The sequence below is a fragment of the Mobula hypostoma genome, chromosome 21 (assembly GCF_963921235.1).
Source record: "Mobula hypostoma chromosome 21, sMobHyp1.1, whole genome shotgun sequence".
NCBI lineage: Eukaryota > Metazoa > Chordata > Chondrichthyes > Myliobatiformes > Myliobatidae > Mobula > Mobula hypostoma.
Genome location: NC_086117.1, coordinates 55,772,332 through 55,791,853, shown reverse-complemented (window position 1 = coordinate 55,791,853; position 19,522 = coordinate 55,772,332). Strand labels below are relative to the sequence as shown.

At 44.4% G+C, this 19,522-nt stretch overlaps 1 protein-coding gene across 1 annotated transcript in view; it reads right to left on the bottom strand.

Moving 5' to 3' along the window:
• The window catches only part of noc4l (nucleolar complex associated 4 homolog), a 66,258-nt gene that overhangs the window by 45,442 nt on the left and 1,294 nt on the right, over positions 1–19,522 (bottom strand). Inside the window, exons 2-4 of the mRNA XM_063074079.1 lie at positions 17,441–17,561; positions 5,965–6,071; positions 1,537–1,644 (exon numbers count right to left, since the gene is read on the bottom strand). Coding sequence (XP_062930149.1) covers positions 1,537–1,644; positions 5,965–6,071; positions 17,441–17,561 — 336 coding nt within the window. The remainder of the gene's footprint in view (positions 1–1,536; positions 1,645–5,964; positions 6,072–17,440; positions 17,562–19,522) is intronic.

Genomic DNA, 19,522 nt, shown 5'->3' with positions numbered 1-19,522 from the left:
TCACTATATCTTGGTACATGTGACAATAATAAGTCAATCCCAAACCATCATCTTTAACCGGGGTCTATATGTGACTCCAGCCTCACCAATGTGGTCATGTTAAAATGCCCTCTGAAACTAGTCAAGGGTAATTAAGAGTGGGCAATAAATACTGGCTTTTTCAGTGATGCCCATATCCTCCAAAGATGGGCCTTAGAGCATCAATGTATCAAATTCAGAGCAGGTGACAAGTGTGAATGGCCCACTCTAGTTGCCTCACAGACTGGTATGGAAGCACCAACGCCTTTGTATGGAAAAGCCTATAATGTAGCGGATAAGGTCCAGTCCATCACGGGTAAAGCTCTCTCTACCATTAAGCACATCTACAAGACATGCCATTGTAGGAAAGCAGCATCCATCATCAGGGACCCCCACCACCCAGGCCATGTTCTCTTCTCACTGCCACCATCAAAAGATGGCACAGGAGCCTCAGGTCCTACATCACCAGGTTCAGGAACAGTTATTACCCCTCAACCATCAGGCTCTTGAAGCAAAAGGGGATAACTTGACGTGCCCCATCACTGAAATGTTCCCACAACCTATGGACTCACTTTCAAAGACACTTTTTCTCATGTTCTCGATATTTATTGCTTATTTATTATCTTTCTTTTTGTATTTGCACGGTTTGTTGTCTTCTGCACACTGATTGAACACCCTATTGGTGCAGTCTTCCATTGGTTCTGTATGGTTATTAGAGAGTCAAAGAGTCATACAACATGGAAAGAGGCCTTTTGGCCCATCAGGTCCATGCTGACCAAGATTCCCAACTGAGCTCGTCCCATTTGCCAAACTTCTACTTTGACAAATTTCTTTAAATGTGTGGTGGAGAATATACTGATAGGCTGCATCATGGCCTGGTATGGAAACACCAATGCCCTTGAATGGAAAATCCTACAAAAAGTAGTGGATTCTGCCCAGTACATCACAGATAAAGCCCCCCCTCCCCCCACCATTGAGCACACCTACACAAAACACTGTCGTAGGAAAGCAGCATCCATCATCAGGGAACCCAACCAACTGGGCCATGCTCTTTTCTCACTGCTGCCATCAGGAAGGAGGCACAGGAGCCTCAGGATCCACACCACCAGGCTCAGGAACAATTATTACCCCTCAGCCATCAGGCTCTTGAACCAGAGGTTATAACTTCACTCAATTCAACACTCAACTGATTCCACAACCCATGGACGCACTTTCAATGGATCTACAACTCATGGTCTCAGTATTATTATTATTATTTTTATTTTATTTACACAATTTTCAGTACTCTTCACCTCATTCTAAATATTCATTGTTTTTTTTTATTCTTTGTATTGACTGTGAATGCCCGCAATAAAGAATCTCAGGGTTGTATATGGTGATATAAATGTACTTTGATAATAAAAAAAATTACTTTGAACTTTGATCCCTCTACATTTTGAAACAAAGTACTCCTCCCACAAGCGTCTCCATAACTCAACATTCACACTGCAGAGAGAAATTTCAACATAGAGCACTCACCGTCAGCAACTCCACAGGGAAGATACAAGAATCTTCGTCTTCACGTTGCACGAGAGGCTTCATTCCTTCGGTCTGCACAAACTTCATTAGCGTGCGCAGTGCCAGTTCCTGGAACAGAAGTACAGAACTCAAAAAAGCCCCAGCAAAAATTACAAATGCAAATTCAGGAGAAAGCCAAGAGTGGTCAAACTGAGGTTGTTCCTAATCATCGTGGGCTTGGGGGACCACAAATCTCCTCTTGACCAGTAACAAGGGAAGCACGGTAGGCCAGGGGTTAGCGTAACACAATTACAGTGCAGGCTGTGAGAACGGGGGTTCCATTTCAGTGTCATCTGTAAAAAGTTTGTATGTTCTTCCCGTAACCTCATGGGTTTCCTCCCAAGATGGCACTGGCAATACACGCAACATTTTACTGAGCAATTCATAAAACTTCATGATACACTTTTTCTGTACTACTATCACTGAAATCTACAGTGCAGAACAGGTCCTTTTGTCCCAGTGAGCCACACTGCCAAGCAACCCAACCAATTTAACCCTAGGCTAATCACGGGACAATTTACAATGACCAATTAACCTACCAGCCGATACATCTTTGGACTGTGGGAGGAAACCAGAGCACTGCAAGAAACTCTTGCACACAGAGACAGGACGTAGAGACTCCTTAGAGATGACGTCGGAATTGAACTCTGAACTCTGATGCCCTGACTGTAAAAGCGCTGCGCTGACCACAACTGTCTGACATCGGGATTACCTAAAGCCTTGCCTTGCGGTCAGCATTGTCGAGCATTTCCACTGCTTTGTAAACATTACTGCTACAAAGACATTCACAAATTTCTAGATGTAGTGCGGACAGCATTCTAACTGGCTGCATCACCATTTGGTATGGGGGTGGGGGCTACCGCACAGGATTGGAAAAAGCTGCAGAGAGTTGTAAACTCAGTCAGCTCCATCATGGGCACTAACCTCCAAGGTATCCAGGACATCCTCAAGGAGCGATGCCTCAAAAAGGCAGCCTCCATCGTTCAGGACACCCATCACCCAGGTCATGCTTTGTACTCAATGCTACCATTGAGAAGGAGTTACAGAAGCCTGAACGATTCAGGAACAGCTTCTTCCCCTCTGCCAAGCAATTTCTGAATGGACAATGAACCCATGAACACGACCTCACTACATTTTTTATTTCTGTTTCTGCACTACTTATTTAGCCGTTTATTATATACTGTAAATCATGTTTTTTTCATACTTTGTATTACATTGTACTGCTGCCATAAAGACAACAAATTTCACAACATAGGTGCAATGTAGGCAAAGGCGGAGTCATGATGTCATTAGATTGTGACTCCTTCGTGTTTATCTACGAAACCAGAAGGGTCTCGGCCTGAAACGTCGACTGCGCCTCTTCCTATAGATGCTGCCTGGCCTGCTGCGTTCACCAGCAACTTTGATGTATGTTGCTTTAATTTCTACCTTTGCTATCTCTGCCTTTCACTTTCACGGTGGATGGGGCTCTGTTGAAGACGATGACCTGGAGTTACACTCAGACTTCGGTACTTTGTGGCGGTGAGATGCTGCTTTTTGATATCCCAAGGACGCAGCCTGGAAGACGAACGCACCTTTGGGGTTCTGAGGTTTCATGGCCGTGTGGATGAGCTGATTCTAAGTCAGTGTCACTGCTGAATGAAACCTTGCGGGAGAGAATGAAACATTGGGAACTGCGGATCAGCTGTCGGAGGCCGTGTACTTGGCGAGTTGCTCTCTCTCTCTCTCTCTCTCGTTGGTGAGTGAGAGACTGGTGCCAATTCTTGGGTCACAGAACTCAGAAAAAAAGTGGCATGACATACTTTTAACACCATAAATCAACGAGTTATTTTATTAGGTCTCCCCTTTCACTGTGAAAGGGGATACCTCTTTTTCTCTTTATTAGGGTGAGAGAGAGTCTGTAATATATTGAATTGTTGGCTGGATGAATAGTTTTTGTTGTACTACAGATCATGGTCTGTATTGGGGACTTGGTTATTGCTTGTTTGGTGGGTGGTGGGTGCTGATGCTTTTCTGCGAAAATGGGTGGGGTTCAAATATTTTGTCTGTCACTCATTCTTTAGGGAGCTTTTGTTTTTGTGGATGTCTGCAAAGAAACAGAATTTCAGGAGGTATATTGTATATATTTCTCTGATATTAAATTGAACTATCAACATATGCCAGTGATATTAAACCTGATTCTGATCTGCCATAAGTACATCGAAAGATGCAGTGAAGTGCATCGTTTGCTTCAACAATCTGAAGATGTGCTGGATGCAGCCTGCAAATGTCGCCATGTAGCATGTCCACAACTTACTAACCCTAACTTGCTCATCTTTGGAGTGTGGGAGGAAACCCCTGCGGTCACGGGGAGAACATACAAACTCCTTACAGACAGCAGCAGGAATTGTAATGTCATTGGTGCGCTGCAAAGCGGTAAGCTAACCACTACACCACTCTGCTGCCTGTATCCACTACCTCTGGTCACATTCACCTTACTCAGTGACTGTGACATTTCAACAAAAATACCGGACACAAGTCCAGTTGAGATCAAGGAAAGAGGAAGAAATGAGGTAGAAGAGACATTCAAGGACTCAGGGTCTTCATTATATTTTTTTTGTGTGATTGTTTTTTTACTGATATCTTATATGTGCCTTGTGCTGTGTGTGACTGTTGCACCTTGGCCCCAGAGTAACACTGTTTCATTCGGCTGTATTCAAGCAAGGTTGAATCAGAGATGGACAGCATTCGTGGGTATTACTATTTCAGAGGATCTGGCCTGGACCCAGCACATAAGTGCAATTGCGAAGAAAGCACATACTACTTCCTTCAGAGTCCGCGGAGATTCGGCATCTAATACTTTGACAAACCTCTATAGCTGTGTAGTGGAGAGAGTACTGACTGGCTGCATCACGGCCAGTCAATATACTACGCCAGTGCCCTTGAACGGAAAATCCTACAAAAGGTACTGGATTCTGCCCAGTACATCACAGGTACAGGCACATCTACATGAAACGACATTGTAGGAAAGCAGCATCCATCATCAGAGGTCCTCACCACCCAGAACATGCTCTCTTCTCGCTGCTGCCATCAGGTAGAAGGTACAAGAGCCTCAGGACTCATGTCACCAGCTTCAAGAACAGTTACTACTCCACAACCATCAGATTCTGGAACAAAAGTGGATAACTACACTCATTTACCCCATCACTGAGATGTTCCCACGACCAATGACCTCACTTTAAGGACTCTTTATCTCACTGTCTCACGTTCTCGTTTTTTGTTGCTATTTATTTCTATTTGCATTTGCACAGTTTGTTGTCTTCTGTACTCTGGTTGATCTTTCATTGATGCTGTTATAATTACTATTCTATAGATTTGCTGAGTGTGCTCTCAGGGTTGTATATGGCACAAAATACGCACTTTGAACTTTGACAATCAAACAAACTGCCGGGAAAGTGAGATGGCCAGGCTGCATCTGTGTACTGCCCTGGATTCAGTTTGAAACGCCTCCACAGAGGCTAATAGATATGGAATAGTGAGACCAAATGAGAAACTGCAAGATGAGGGTCCAGTGACTCATCCCCTCATGTGGGTGGTCTCGTTCAGCGGTGTTCACACTTCCCGGCAGGAGTGTGCAAGCTCCTGGGACTGAGGTAGCCACCAAGGAAAATCCCAGTCAGAATCAGAGCTTGGGGAACTTGGAAAAGATGTCTCCTTGTGTGGCCGGGGGGGAGGGGGTGGGAAGGGGTCTGTTTTGCTGCTGCAGGGGTGTTTTGTTTTATATTAAACAAAAGAAGAGCCAAGGTGGTGCTGGTGAACTACGGCGACATTCTGCGCGTTATGTACAATACTTGAAATCGCCCAAGTTGGTGCAGTCTTTCATTGATTCTATTCTGGTTATTAATCTACTGTGGATTTATGGAGCGTGCCTGCAACAAAATGAATCTTGGGGTTGTATATGACATCAACTATATCCTTCGACAATAAATTTACTTTGAAATTTGAACTTTAAACACAGGTGCTCCAGCAGATGCTGGAAACCCAGAGCCACACACACAAAACACTGGAGGAACTCAGCAGGTGAGGCAGCATCTATGGGAAAGAGTAAAGAGTCGATGTTTCAGGCCGAGACCCTTCTTCAGGACTGCAAAGGAAGGGGGAAGATGCTAGAATTAAAAGGCGGGGGGGGGGGTGCAGGACAAGCTAGAAGGTGATAGATGACGCCAGGTGGATGGGAAAGGTAAAGGGCTGGAGAAGGGAGGGGAGTGGACCATGGGAAAAGGGGAATGAGGAACAGCAGAGGGAGGTGATGGGTAGGTGAGGAGAAGAGGTCAGAGTGGGGAAATGAAGAGGGAAGGGAGGGGAAATTTCTTCCCTTGCCCCAGTGATCCAAATGCAGCCATGTCTCACCTGCATTCCAACTGATCCGTGGTCCATCAGATGAAAGAGCTGCTGGACACAAGCTCGGTAGCGATGCCTCATCCAGATCTTGTACTTCGTCTCAGCATCGAAGTCAGCTGAAATCACATCAACACATGGTTAATTCTGTTGGTTTCTTCAACCTTTCTGAGTATTATTATCCATATTGGTGAAATTCCACACTGCCATCATAGAGAGCATCCTCACGTCAGCCATTACTGTCGGGTTCAGTGCAGCAGACCCTTGAGGTCAGCAGAAAAGGCCATTGGCTGCAGATCACCATCACATCAGATCTTGCATATGTCCAGAACAAAGCAGGAGGCAGGAAAAATCACTGTAACCACAGCCCACCCTGCAAACTGCCTTTTCCAAAAGGTCCCTCCTGGAAAGCACTATAGGGCTATTAAAACAAAAACTTCACCCCATCTTAAAAGTTTCCACTCCCAGGCAGTTAATCTGATCCACCATTCCAGTGAGCACTGCACCCTCCTCTATTGCCTCAGTCCTGCACTGTAAATACTTTAAACCACTTTTAATAATGCTGTTTATATTACAAATACATGCTGGCATTTACTCACATTTTATTCCATATCCGTGCCTGGGCAGGGGTAGCACCTCTGGTGAAGGGGCTTCTCATGACCATTCTGGGGCAGCTCACTCACCTTTCGTCCCCGGACCACCAGACACTCAGCTCTCACCTGTGGCTCCAAGTTACTGTTTGCATGTGACAGCGGCCGCGCCCCAGGCTAAACCACGTGCGGGTACCCGGCTGGCCTCATACCCCAGTGAGATAGGGACACGCAAAGGCAACTCCAGTGGACCGGCCAGATGAGATCCAACGGCCAGGAACGTGGTACCATACGGCTCCATGGAGAATGAAGGGCTTGACAAGGCACAGAAGATGTCATGGTCATCCACTACAACCAAGTTTGTGACGGCTACTCATACCACTGGATCTGGCTTCTGAGGTTGACAGTGTGGAACTGTCCCAGTGCAAGGGCTTTTCCACCTTAAAAACCCTTCCACAAAGGCTTCCTGTCATCGTCGGACAACCACCATTCCATACCCGCACTTGAACCTCTAACTTTATATTTTATACAATTCTTTATAATTGTTGAATGTTGTTTCTTGTTGCATGTCACACAAACACGTCACAGCAAGTTCATAATATATGTAAATCAGGGGTTTCCAACCTAGTGCCCGTGGACCCCTCCCGTCGGTAAATCATAGAGGTCCATGGCATAAAAAAGGGTTGGGAACCCCTGATGTAAAAGTACATGATGAATAAAGTTTGTATTTACTTATTGACATTCGACATGGAATTAGTCTTTCTGGCCATTCAAGCCACGACACCCAGCAACCCCTGGATTTAATCCTAGTCTCATCACGGGACAATTTACCGTGACCAATTAGCTTACCAACCGTTACACTGTGTGGGAGGAAACCAGAGCACCCGAGGAAACTTGCAGTCATGGGGAGAACCTGAAAACTTCTCACAGACAATGGCGGGAATTGAGCCCGTTCCCTGTACTGTGGAGTGTTGTGCTACCCAAAAGGTTACAATCATAACCCAGAAATACAGTGGGCTCCAGTTATTGGGCTTCTATTAATCAGGGCAGCTGCTTATTTGGATCAAAAGCAAATTGAGAAAATAGCTGGGATTCCCTTCGTTTATTTGGGACACCATGCCCCTTAATTGGGACAGAAGGCGGTCCGCCACGTGTACTTGTGTGGTACACAGCACTTAGAGTGAACAGTTGAATTTGTTTATGTTGTATTATCCATCTGGATGGACAGAAGGCGATTCAAAAAGCAATGACTTTTGATCATTTTGGTTTTTTTTATGCCACATAAAGATTTGACACTAGCCAAGAAAAATTACCCTACTGGACCAAATTAAAAGCCACTCGCCTAACACCACTCATCGTCAGCTGGCAGAGGTAACTGGGGTGTCAAAATCTACAACTGCACGGCTGATACATCAGCAAGATAAACTGTGAGAAGAACTGGCATTACGCGAGGGACAACAGGGAACATTCCAAAAACTGAGGCGTGAAGGTAAGGATCCAGATGTTGAAGAGACCCTCAATCAATGGTTTTCCTTTGTACCTGGACGGGGTGTGAGTGCCCATTGACCAGCATTAAAAAAACAAGTCTGAAGAACAGGCTAAGAAGCTGGATCAATAAGATCTTAGAGCTACAGATGGCTGGTTGTCTCAATGGAAATGTAGACATCACACTAAATTCAAGAAAACATGATTAGAAAGATGGTGCTGATGCTGTAACTGAGGCCACGCAGCTGTTGCACCAACAAATAGGGGAAACAGGCCTGCAGCATCTCACGTTATCAATGTCCCACACGGTCTTGCAATCACAAGAGAAACACCCAAGACAATCAACTGACTTTATGGTGGACACCGCCTCTGATGCCTTCCCGTAGCATGCAGCAACACGATCCATATCAAGTCCTCCGCCAACAAGCAGCTTGCTGATGGGGTAATCAGCAGTATTCAAAGTTCTTAACATCCAGCACTGTCTTGCGATCGTAACCATGCATGAGAATTACTTCCGACCCAACAGCAAGACTGTTCCAGCCACACAGAATAATGGTAGCACACAAACCCAGCACAAGAATCAGAACGCTTGCCTCGAGACCCAAAGATCCAACAGTCTACATGGAGAGAACAAATCCAAATCCAACATGGAGACGGCCCCAAACACAATGTATGCCAAATGGGGAGAAAACTATCCATAAGTCTACATGAAGATCAGTTAGCCACAAGAGGACATGATCCTCTGTCATTCAGCACAGTACATGAGGTGCTAGGAAAGATGGCACCTGGGGTTTTGGTAGAAACAGCTTATTTTTCTTTTATCGTGTCTTTCTTTTCTTTTTAAGTTAGTTGGGGTTCTGCTGGAACCCGTGATATACAGTTCAAACTACGATTCTCTGTAAGTGGTGGTTTTCGGACCAGCTGTGTGGGCCTGGCACATCGCTATCTCCAGGAACAGCCTGGAAGACATGCGCCTTCAGGGAGCGACCCCATAGACAACCCAGCTCCTTGCATCATCCAACTTCTAAACAGCTTCAGGTGATGGACTGCTACCCTGACATTCTGCTGTAAAAATGTCTTGATACAATTTTGAATTCATTGTTCCCTCAACGATTGCAAGCTGTCCAGGCCCTGAGGCAGCAAAGCCGCCCCAAACCATGATGTTCCTTCCAAACATGCTTCAGAGTTGGGATGAGGTTTTAGTGTTGGTGTCCAGTGCCCTTATCCCTCCAAACAAAGTGGTGTGCATTTCTGCCAAAAAAGTTCAACAGAAATGTTGTGGTCTTTTGCAAACTTGACATGTGCAGCAATGTTTTTTTATTTTGGAGAGCAGAAGATTCCTCCGTGGTGTCTTTCCATGAACACCATTCTTGTTCAGTGTTTTTCTTGTAGTGGCACATGAACAGAGACTTTAGCAAGTTCTAGAGATTTCCGCAGGTTCTGCAGATTTTTGCTGTTAGCCTTGGGTTCTTTTTCACTTCCTTCAGCATTGCAAGCTGTGCTTTTGGTGTGATCTTTGCAGGACACCCACTCCTAGAGAGAGTAGACACAGTACTGAGTTTCCTCCATTTGTAGACAGTTTCTCTTACTGTGGACTGATGAAGACTCAAGTTTTTAGAAATGCTTTTGCAGCCTCTCCCAGCTTTGTGCGTCTCTACAATTCTTCTTCCAAGGTCCTCTGACACTTGTTTTGATCAAGCATGATGCATATAAACACAGATCTTTCTTGAGAAGAGCAGGCTATCAGTAACCTGACTTTGAGTGCCTTTTTTGTAGGGCAGGACACCTCTACAACTCACACCTCCAATGTCACATCATTGATTGGAACATCTGACTCCAAATAGCTTTTGTGGAAGGTATTACCCCAGAGGTTCACATACCTTTTTTGATCCTAGACTGTGATTGTATAAATGGTGTACTCAGTATTGACGAGAAAAATACAATTCCTTTGTGAGTTATTAGTTTAGGCAGATGGTGTTTGTCTATTGTGACTTAGATGAAGATCAGACCACCTTTTATGAGCAATTAATGGACAAGAACGGTAATTGCAAAGGGTTCGCAAACTTTTTCATAGAACTGTGTAAGCTTCTGGTATATCAAGCAAAGAAAATCTGTCAAACAGAGCTCAACAGTAAAAATATAACAAAGGCAATAAACACTTTGGCTATACCCATATTAATATATTATTTTGGCATAATATATTGGTCCAAAACCAATCTGGAAAATTTACAAACAAAAATAAGAACAAATTTTAGAAAACATTATGTACACTCAAGTCTGTGCCCTCTTGTCCTAGACTCCCCCACCATGGGAAACATCCTTTCCACATCTAACATGTCTAGCCCTTTTAACATTCGAAAGATTTCAATGAGAGCTAGAGCTACCAAACATTCCTCATATGATAACCCTTTCATTCCCAGAATCATCCTTGTGAACCTCCTCTTAACCCTCTCCAATGCCAGCACATCTTTTCTGAGATAAGGAGCCCAAAACTGTTCACAATACTCAAGGTGAGGCCTCACCAGTATCTTATAAAACCTCAGCATCACACCCCTGCTCTTGTATTCTAGACCTCTTGAAATGAATTTTAACATTGCATTTATCTTCCTCACCACTGACTCTACCTGAAATTAACCTTTAGGTTGTTCTGCACAATGACTCCCAAGTCCCTTTGCATCTCAGATTCTTGGATTTTCTCCCCATTTAGAAAATAGGCTGCACATTTATTTCTTCTACCAAAACGCATGACCATGCATTTTCCAATATTGTATTTCATTTGCTATTTTCTTGCCTATTGTCCTAACCTGTCCAAGTCCTTTTGCATCCTACCTATTTCCTCAACACTACCTGCCCCTCTACCAATCTTCATAGCAACTGCAAATTTAGCAACAAAGCCATCTAATCCATCATCTAAATCATTGATATACAGCATAAAAAGAAGTGGTCCCAACACCGACCCCTGCAGAACGCCACTAGTCACTAGCTGCCAACCAGAAAAGGATCCTTTTTTTCCCATGCTGCCTCCTACCAATCAGCCAAAGCTCTAACTGTTAAACCTTACAAATGTTAAACCTTACTTCTAATTATTACCCGTTACCCGACGCAAGAACACACATTACTACGGAGGATAAAGCAACAGCTTTTTATTATAAGCTCGCTACTAGAGAGAGTCCTCCTTAGGCACACACAGGGGGCCCGTACCAGAGGTCTCTCTGCCAAAGCACAGAGATAGAGTTTTTTTTATACCATTTTTGTCACATACACAGGAAACAATTTTTTAGCTACCCCCATAGTCACATGCCCAGCAACAGTGGTATTTCAAGACAAAGACCCCTTAATCACCCTAAAAGGCAGTCAAGCTCAGACAACCAGGACAATGTGCACAATGAGATAATTCCTCAGTTTTCAATTGTTGTTCCGCATATTTGGAGACAAAGTATAATTAGATTACCACATCCTGACACCTGCAGATGAGACAAGGATTGCAGGTTCGTATCGAACCTTTGTCCAACTTAGACGTGTTATAATTTATAGAACTCGCTTACGAGGCAAAAAGCGCTCAACTCCATACTTGCAAAACCATGTAGCATGAAGTGTGTGACAGATAAGCAGAACTCAATCCACAAAACATAACATTTGCAAGGTTCTCAGTCTGAAAGCAGCACAGGCAGATTACTCAGAACAGAACAAACAGAAGTCTGCATCAATTTTAACCCGTTATAGACAAGAGTCTGAAAATCATTTCCCAACCCTTTAAACATTTCATTCCCTCCTTTTATCATTCCATGATAACACAATTAAATTGGGGCTGAAAACGGTGCTGCTAATTTGGTAGCAAAAGCCTTGCAGCAAGTGTTTAAACAGGTCAGCAGTACACAACACACAATGATAATCACGACAAGAATGATTAGCCCATGCAGGAGATAAGAGCCCCACGATTCCCCTAGCAACCAGCTGAGCCACCCTTCTGCTCCAGCAGACCCTTGCCTGAAACTATCTAACTGCTCCTGAATCTCTAGAATTGCGTGAGAGACGTTATAGGACTCGTCCCTGACATAAGTGATGCACTTATCCCCAACTATGGCACACCCCCCCCCCCCCCCCCCGTTGAGCTAACTGGTAGTCCACGGCATACCGGGTCTGCAGAGCATAGAGTCGAAGTTCTGCCATTTCTTGGTTGATTGCGTCCAGGCCCTCCATTGTGCTGTTCCCCAATGCCGTCAGCCCACAGATGAGGTAGTTTTGATTCCTGGCAGATATGGCCCCTGTAGATCTTCCGAGGGAGAACGTGCTGAGCCAGCCGTAGCCTACCACTGATCCTAGAGTGGTCGGGTCCTAATAATCGGCACAAAATTCTTTACTAATGGACCGAGCCACCAATGGTCATCGAACGTGAGCTTCCTGCGGGCAAGGAACGGTGAGAGGGCTGATCGTTCCTGCTGCGAATAGTAGAGGCAGAACATTGGTAGCCGTACTACAGGTTCCATTAAAGAGGAACACATATCTGCTCTTTGCCCGGTAGCATGTGGAACTAACAGAAGAAAATATTTCCTGATACCAGGTATGTTCAGAGCGGTATATTGAAGAGAAGGCTAGTGACATTGTCCCCCTAGAAACGTGGCTCCCATTACAATGGCCACATACATACTGACTCCCCTTGGGTAGGGAAACACACCTTCCTCGAATACAAGTGCATGAAAACTTCCCTTGTTTTATCCTGCAATCATGATTCAGACACTGCTTTTCAATGCAGGGGATGTTCTCAGAGACTTTGGCAATTACACACCCCCATCCTAATCCCTGGAAACAGAAAGGGTAGCTTTGGGTACCCCTACAGCTAGAGTTAGTGACCCAACGTCCCTCTTCCCGATCGTCATTTTGTTGCATTCATGCCTTTAGCCAGGACCGAGTTCCCCAGCACTTGAATTGCCAATTCTCAGAGGTCTACCCAGAGGTACTGTTCAGACTTTCCACACACCATCCCCTACTCCCTCTTGTAAACCTTCCTTTATCACCTTTACACTCTCTGCCTGACCTATCCTCTTCCACTAAATCCTCCCACCTCCTTTCAGATGGGTTAGCCACGAATAGTGCCTCCACAGGTTGAGCTAGGGAGTAACATACAGTTCTATTACCATATAATTGCATATGCGTTTCATAAAAGAGATTACTTTCCAAAGTATCTGTTAGTCTAAACATAAAGAGTCCAAGTCCAACAACAATCACTTTTTGTCCGGCGACCATCGCTTACAATCGCTCAGGTGAATCCACCGGTCGTGACCTTGTACTTTTACTGCTGTCGGTGTTTGGAGAAGGATCTGAAAAGGTCCTTTCCACCGGGGTCCAAGCTTGGGGCGCTCCCAGTCTCTTATCAGCATCGAATCTCCAATTTTCAAAACCGGCCACACCTCCTCTGGTTTTTCCTGTGGCTTAAACGCCTCCTGCACCTGAGAGGAGCTGGCTAACAACAGGTCATCTATGTATTGGATAATGGATGACCCCCCCCCCACCCCCGGGAACTGCTGGTCAGGGAATGGACCAGCAGAAGGCACGTCCAAGTATATTGCTGGCCTTGGAAAGTAAAGGCAAACAATTACTGGGAGTCGGGGGACAGCGGAATTGCAAAAAACACATGCTGCAGATCAATGATAGTGAGTCCACAGGGACGTTACTAAGAATGGTGGCAAGGTTGGGGACGACAGGGCGTAAAGGTTCAACTATTTCATTTATCATCTGTAAATCTTGTACCAGGCGCCACTCCGTCCGTCCAGGTTTGGGTTCGGGTAGAATAGGGGTGTTACAAGGTGATTGGCAGGGGACCAAGATGCCCTGTTGCAAAAAGAGTCCACCAGGGAAGTGATACTGTCAGCAGCGTCCCTCCAGAGGGGGTATTGTGGAATGGAGGGCAGCTGTACTCCCTGTTTCACCCGAATTTGCACTGGGGTCACAAAGGTTAGTCCTACAACGACCTTTGATGCAGCCCATAAGTCAGGGTCTGGCTCATCCGAGGGGAGGCTGTGAGGCTGGTGACGACGGACACAGCCTGTTACCAAAAAAGGGGTAAGGTAATAAGTCAAAGTTCCATCTGGGAACATCTGTGGAGTTCCAAGGAGGCTCAGGTCTGCCTGTTCCTGCAGTCGGCAGGCTAGAAACCCTAACTCCTTTGGTTTGTGTCCCGCAGCCACTGACAAGGTAACGTGGAGGGACACAAGACCCAACTGGCTCCATATCTCAGTAGGGACCTGAACTAATAATGCTGCTCCCTCCTTACCCTTTACATCTCCCAGGACAGTAATGCTGACCATGTTGCCCACAAAAGGGGCATACCAGGTTTCTAATTTCTCTGAGACCCCTGAGGGGTCATACACCAACATCCCCTGCAGAACACCACTAGTCACTAGCAGCCAACCAGAAAAGGATCCTTTTATTCCCACGTTGCCTCCTACCAATCAGCCAATGTTCTAACCATGTTAGTAACTTTCCTGTAATACCATGGGGTCTCAACCTGGTAAGCAGCTTTATGTGTGGCACCTTGTAAAAGGCCTTCTGAAAGTCCAGATATGCAACATCCACTGCATCCCCTTTATCTATCCTATTTGTAATCTCCTCAAAGAATTCCAATAGGTTTGCCAGGCAAGATTTTCCCTTGAGGAAACCATGCTGACTTAGTCCCATCTTGTCTTGTGTCACCAAGTAACCTTATCCTTAACATTTGACTCTAACATCTACCCAACTACTGAGGTCAGACTAATTGGTCTATAATTTCCTTTCTTCTTCCTTTCTTAAAGAGTGGAGTGACATCTGCAATTTTCCGGAACACTCATTTAGTTCATCTGCCATCTCCTTGTCCCCCATAATTATTTCTCTGGTCTCATTTTCTAGTGGTCCTATATCCACTCACATCTCCCTTTTTTTTTTACGTACTTGAAAAAGCTTTTATTCTCCACTTTGATATTGTTTGTTAGCTTGCTTTCATGTTTCATATTTTCCCTCAAAATGACTCCAATTTACTTTGGCCAACTCCTCTCCCACATGACGGTAATTTCCTTTACTTCACTGAAATACTGCCACGTCAGACTTTACTTTCTCCCCGCCAAATTCCAAGTTGAACTCAAGCATACTGTGATCACTGCCTTGTAAGGGTTCCTTTACCTTAAGCTCCTTGATCTACTTGGTTCATTACATAACACCCAATCCAGTATAGCTGATCCCCTAGTAGACTCAACGACAAGGTGCTCTAAAAAGCCATCTCGTAGGCATTCAACAAACTGATTTACTTGAGATCCATACCAACCTGATTTTCCCAATCAACCTGATGTTGAAATCTCCCATGACTATCATAACATTGCCCTTTTGACATTCTATTACCCATTGTAACCTGCAGTCCACATGTCAGCTACTGTTGGGAGACCTGTATATGATTGCACTCAGGGTCCTTTCACCCTTGCAATTTCTTAACTCAAGACACAAGGATTCAACATCTTCTGACCCTATGTCACATCTTTCTACATGCCACCCCTTCTGCCTGCCTTCCTTTGGTTCAACGTGTAACCTTGGACATTCATTTCCAAACTACAACCATCTTTCAGCCTCAATTCTGTGATGGCCACAACATCATACCTGACCATCTGCATTCGTGTAACAAGATCATCCACCATTTCTTATACTTCATATAAGAGAAATAACTCTGATTTCTGTATTTGCTACCCTTTTTGATTCTGCATCCCTAATGCACTGATACTGTCCCAGGGGCTGCAATTTTGTCCGATATTTGCTTGCCTTCCCTGACAGTGTGATAACACGCTATCAAATTATCACTACAGGAGAAAATGTTAACCAATGGAAGAGCATGACCCTCCATGGAAGACATCCCCACAATCTGAGCAGACTAGATGTTAACAAGAAAGTGTCGAACGCCTGGCTCACAGTCGGAGACCTCTTCCCAGAAACAGGGTGGCTCCTTGTGGCAATACAGGACCAGGTGGTCAACACAAAAAATATCACAAACACATTACAAAAGACCAACACACTCAAGACGATAAATGCAGGAAATGCCCAGAGAAACCAGAAACAATCCAACGCTTTACTGGATCCTCCAGCAATCTCATTACTTACACAGGCAAACATCATTCATCACACCCTTACTTTAAAATACAAACTCATAAAAGACACCGTACCTTACTATAAATACAAGCCTGATCCAGTTTTAGATCCGTTATTACAGATAGGAGGATCCATAATAACTGTTCTGATGGTTTTTTATTTCTACTGAGACACAGAGCGGAATAGACCCTTCGAGCCTTGCTGACCAGCAACCGCTGATCTTAATCCAATCCGAATCACAGGACAATTTATAATGACCGAATCACCTACCAACTAGTACGTCTTTGAACTGTAGGAGGAAACCAAAGCACCCAGAGGAAATCCACAGACCTCTTACAGGCAACTGCAGGAACTGAACCCGGATCGTCTGTACTGTAAAGCATTGTGCTAACCACTACGCTACCATGCTGCCCAAGCAAGAACAACTTAAAAGATACAGCCATTCCCAACGCATATAACATACAGAAATTAATAAGTGAAAAACACCAGAAATATGCTGAATTAAAAGATGAAATTGAAAGACTATGGAACATGAACAGGGTATACATTGTCCCAATAGTAATATGTACAACTGGTATCATCCCAAAGGCACTACACAATAGTATCAAACAATTAGGCCTACGCAGCAATATCTATGTAAATCTCCAGAAAACCACAATACTAAACATGACTAGAATAGTCCAAAAGTTCCTAGCAATTGAGAAATGAGAGTGCTTGGCTATTCCCATACCTCAGGTTTTACCAGCTTCAGCTGAGAAAAAGAGTAACTAAAAACACAATATATATAAAAACATAAGATAGCTTATATACAAAAGTTTGATTCTCTGTCCACAAAGTGACACCAGGCACAGGAGAGTCTGTACGTGAGGTGATTCTGACGGGAAATAATAAAGTAGTGGTGGTTGGGTTTGTGGAGGGGTGGAGGTGTTGATCAGCCTCACTGCTTGGGGAAAGTAACTGGTTTTGAGTCCTGGCATAGCCTACTCCCTGACAGGAGTGATGAGTGTATGGAACAAGCTGCCAGAGGAAGTGGTTGAATCAGGTATTATGAAAATACTGAAAAGACATGGCTAGGAGGGGTTTAGGGGCAAACGTGAGCAAAAAGGGCTAGCATGACATGGATAAAGTTGGGGCAAATGGTCTGCTTCTGTGCTGCATAACTATCACTTTAAGGGGCTGCATCCCAAACCACTTGACCTCATCCTATTGTAATTTTGGGCCGTTTGTGGCAGTCGGTCTCCACTGATCCTGCTGAGCCGGTTAAGCGGACAAAGTACCCCCAAGGTCTCAGCTCCAGTGTGCCCCCTTACCTGACATGGCCTTGTCTTCCCCAGGCAACTGGCCAACAAACATATCTCCTCGCTGCAGCAAGGTGCAGAACAAGGTGCTACACGTCCTGATGGCTTCAAGGACATTGGCCTCTGGATGAGCCTAGTGGACAGAATACAGGAACATATCAATATTATTAATGTCAACTCTGGGTTGTACCCACTCAGTCTCCGTGTCATTAATGCTGGGTGATGTGAAGTAACAGCGTGCATCCATTGCTTCTATAAAACTAAACATTCCTCATGCATTAACCCTTTCATACTCAAAATCATTCTCATGAACCTCCTCTGGACCCTCTCCAATGCTAGCATATCAACAACAATCAGGCTCTTGAACCAAAGGGGAGAACTTCACTCAACCTCACTTGCACCATCAATGAAATGTTCACACAACCTATGGACTCACTTTCAAGGACTCTTTGTCTCACGTTCTCGATATTTATTGCTATTTTCTTGATTATTATTTCTTTCTGTATTTGCACAGTTTGTCTTTTGCACACTGGTTGAACACACAAGTTTGCGTGGTCTTCATTGATCCTATTATGGTTATTATTGTATTATGGATTTATTGAGTATGCCCACAAGAAAATGAATCTCAGGGTTGCATATAGTGACATACTGTACATGTACATTGATAATCAATTTACTGTGAACTTTTCTTTTCACAAGCACCATACGGGGTCCCTTTTGGGTTACTTTTCATTAGGGGCCCAAAACCACTCACGATACTCCAAGTGCGGTCTGACCAAGGCCTTATAAAACCTCAGCATTACATCCTTGCTTTTATATTTTGGTTCCCCAGAAATGAATGCTAGTATTGCATTTGCCTTCCTCACTATCAACTCAACCTACAAGTAAAATTTTACATAATGCTGCATGGGTCCCTTTGCACCTCGGATTTCTGAGTTTTGTTTCTAATGGGTTTCATTACCGGGATGTTGCTGAAACTGGAGGACCCGAGGTATAAGGAATTATTGAATAGGTTAGGACTTTATTCCTTGGAATGTAGAAGATTGAGAGGAGGTTTGATGGCAATATACAAAATTATGAAGGGTATAGATGCAAACTGGCTTTTTTCACAGAGGTTGGGTAGGACTACAACTAGACGTCATAGTTTAAGGGTGAAAGGTGAAAAGTCTAAGTGGAACATGAGGGGAAACTTCTCCACTCAGAGGGTGGTGAGACGAGCTGTCAGCAGAAGTGATGGATGCAGGTGTGAGTGCAACATTTAAGAAAAATTTGGACAGGTACATGGATGGGAGGGCTGTGGTCTGGGAGCAGGTAGATGGAACTAGGCAGAATTATAGTTCAGCAATGACTAGATGGGCCAAAGGGCCAGCTTCTGCACTGTAGTGTTCTATGACTCAAAGGCATTTTGTCTTTCAGCTATATCCCCACAGAATCGCACAGAGAACCAGCTTACAGCGTGTACAATGATAGCTTCCTGCTTCCATGGGAAGGAAGCTAGCTAAGGCACGAAGCAAACACTTTTCCTTTTCAATAGTCTTGTGGAAATGTACTTTGTTTATTAACAAAATTGCAGTTTTGTCTGTTACAAGATAGAACCTGTATGATAGCAGAGTGCTTTGCTAATTGAGTTTGTGCAATATTATGCCAATGGAACTCAAGTCCTTGACAAACTGCAGAGCAGCAGGTGAGTTACTGAAAGAATGCACCTGAACTGAAGTGTAAGTAGCCAACATTTGTGTATAAAGGAGTCTGTTTTTTCAAAGCTATCACCAGCTCTTGTGCGGTGCTAGTCTTCCCTTGCAGCAAGTAAAATAAATGCTTTATGATTGATCCACTGAGTTAATTGCTGTTTGTTACAAGACATAACTAAAAGATGCTCGACAAAACTTGCAGGTCCCACCGAGATTGCATATTTAGGTGCAGGAACGGACCAAGGTCTGGTGACCATCTGCTCCCGAGGAAACTCCTGCAATGGAGTGATCACCAACATGTAAGTTTGCTTTTTCACTCCACATGGCCTTCCTAGGCGAGTAGCAAATACCGGGTTCCATCCTTATACACTGCGTCCTGTGTCACTGTCTACTGAATGGATCA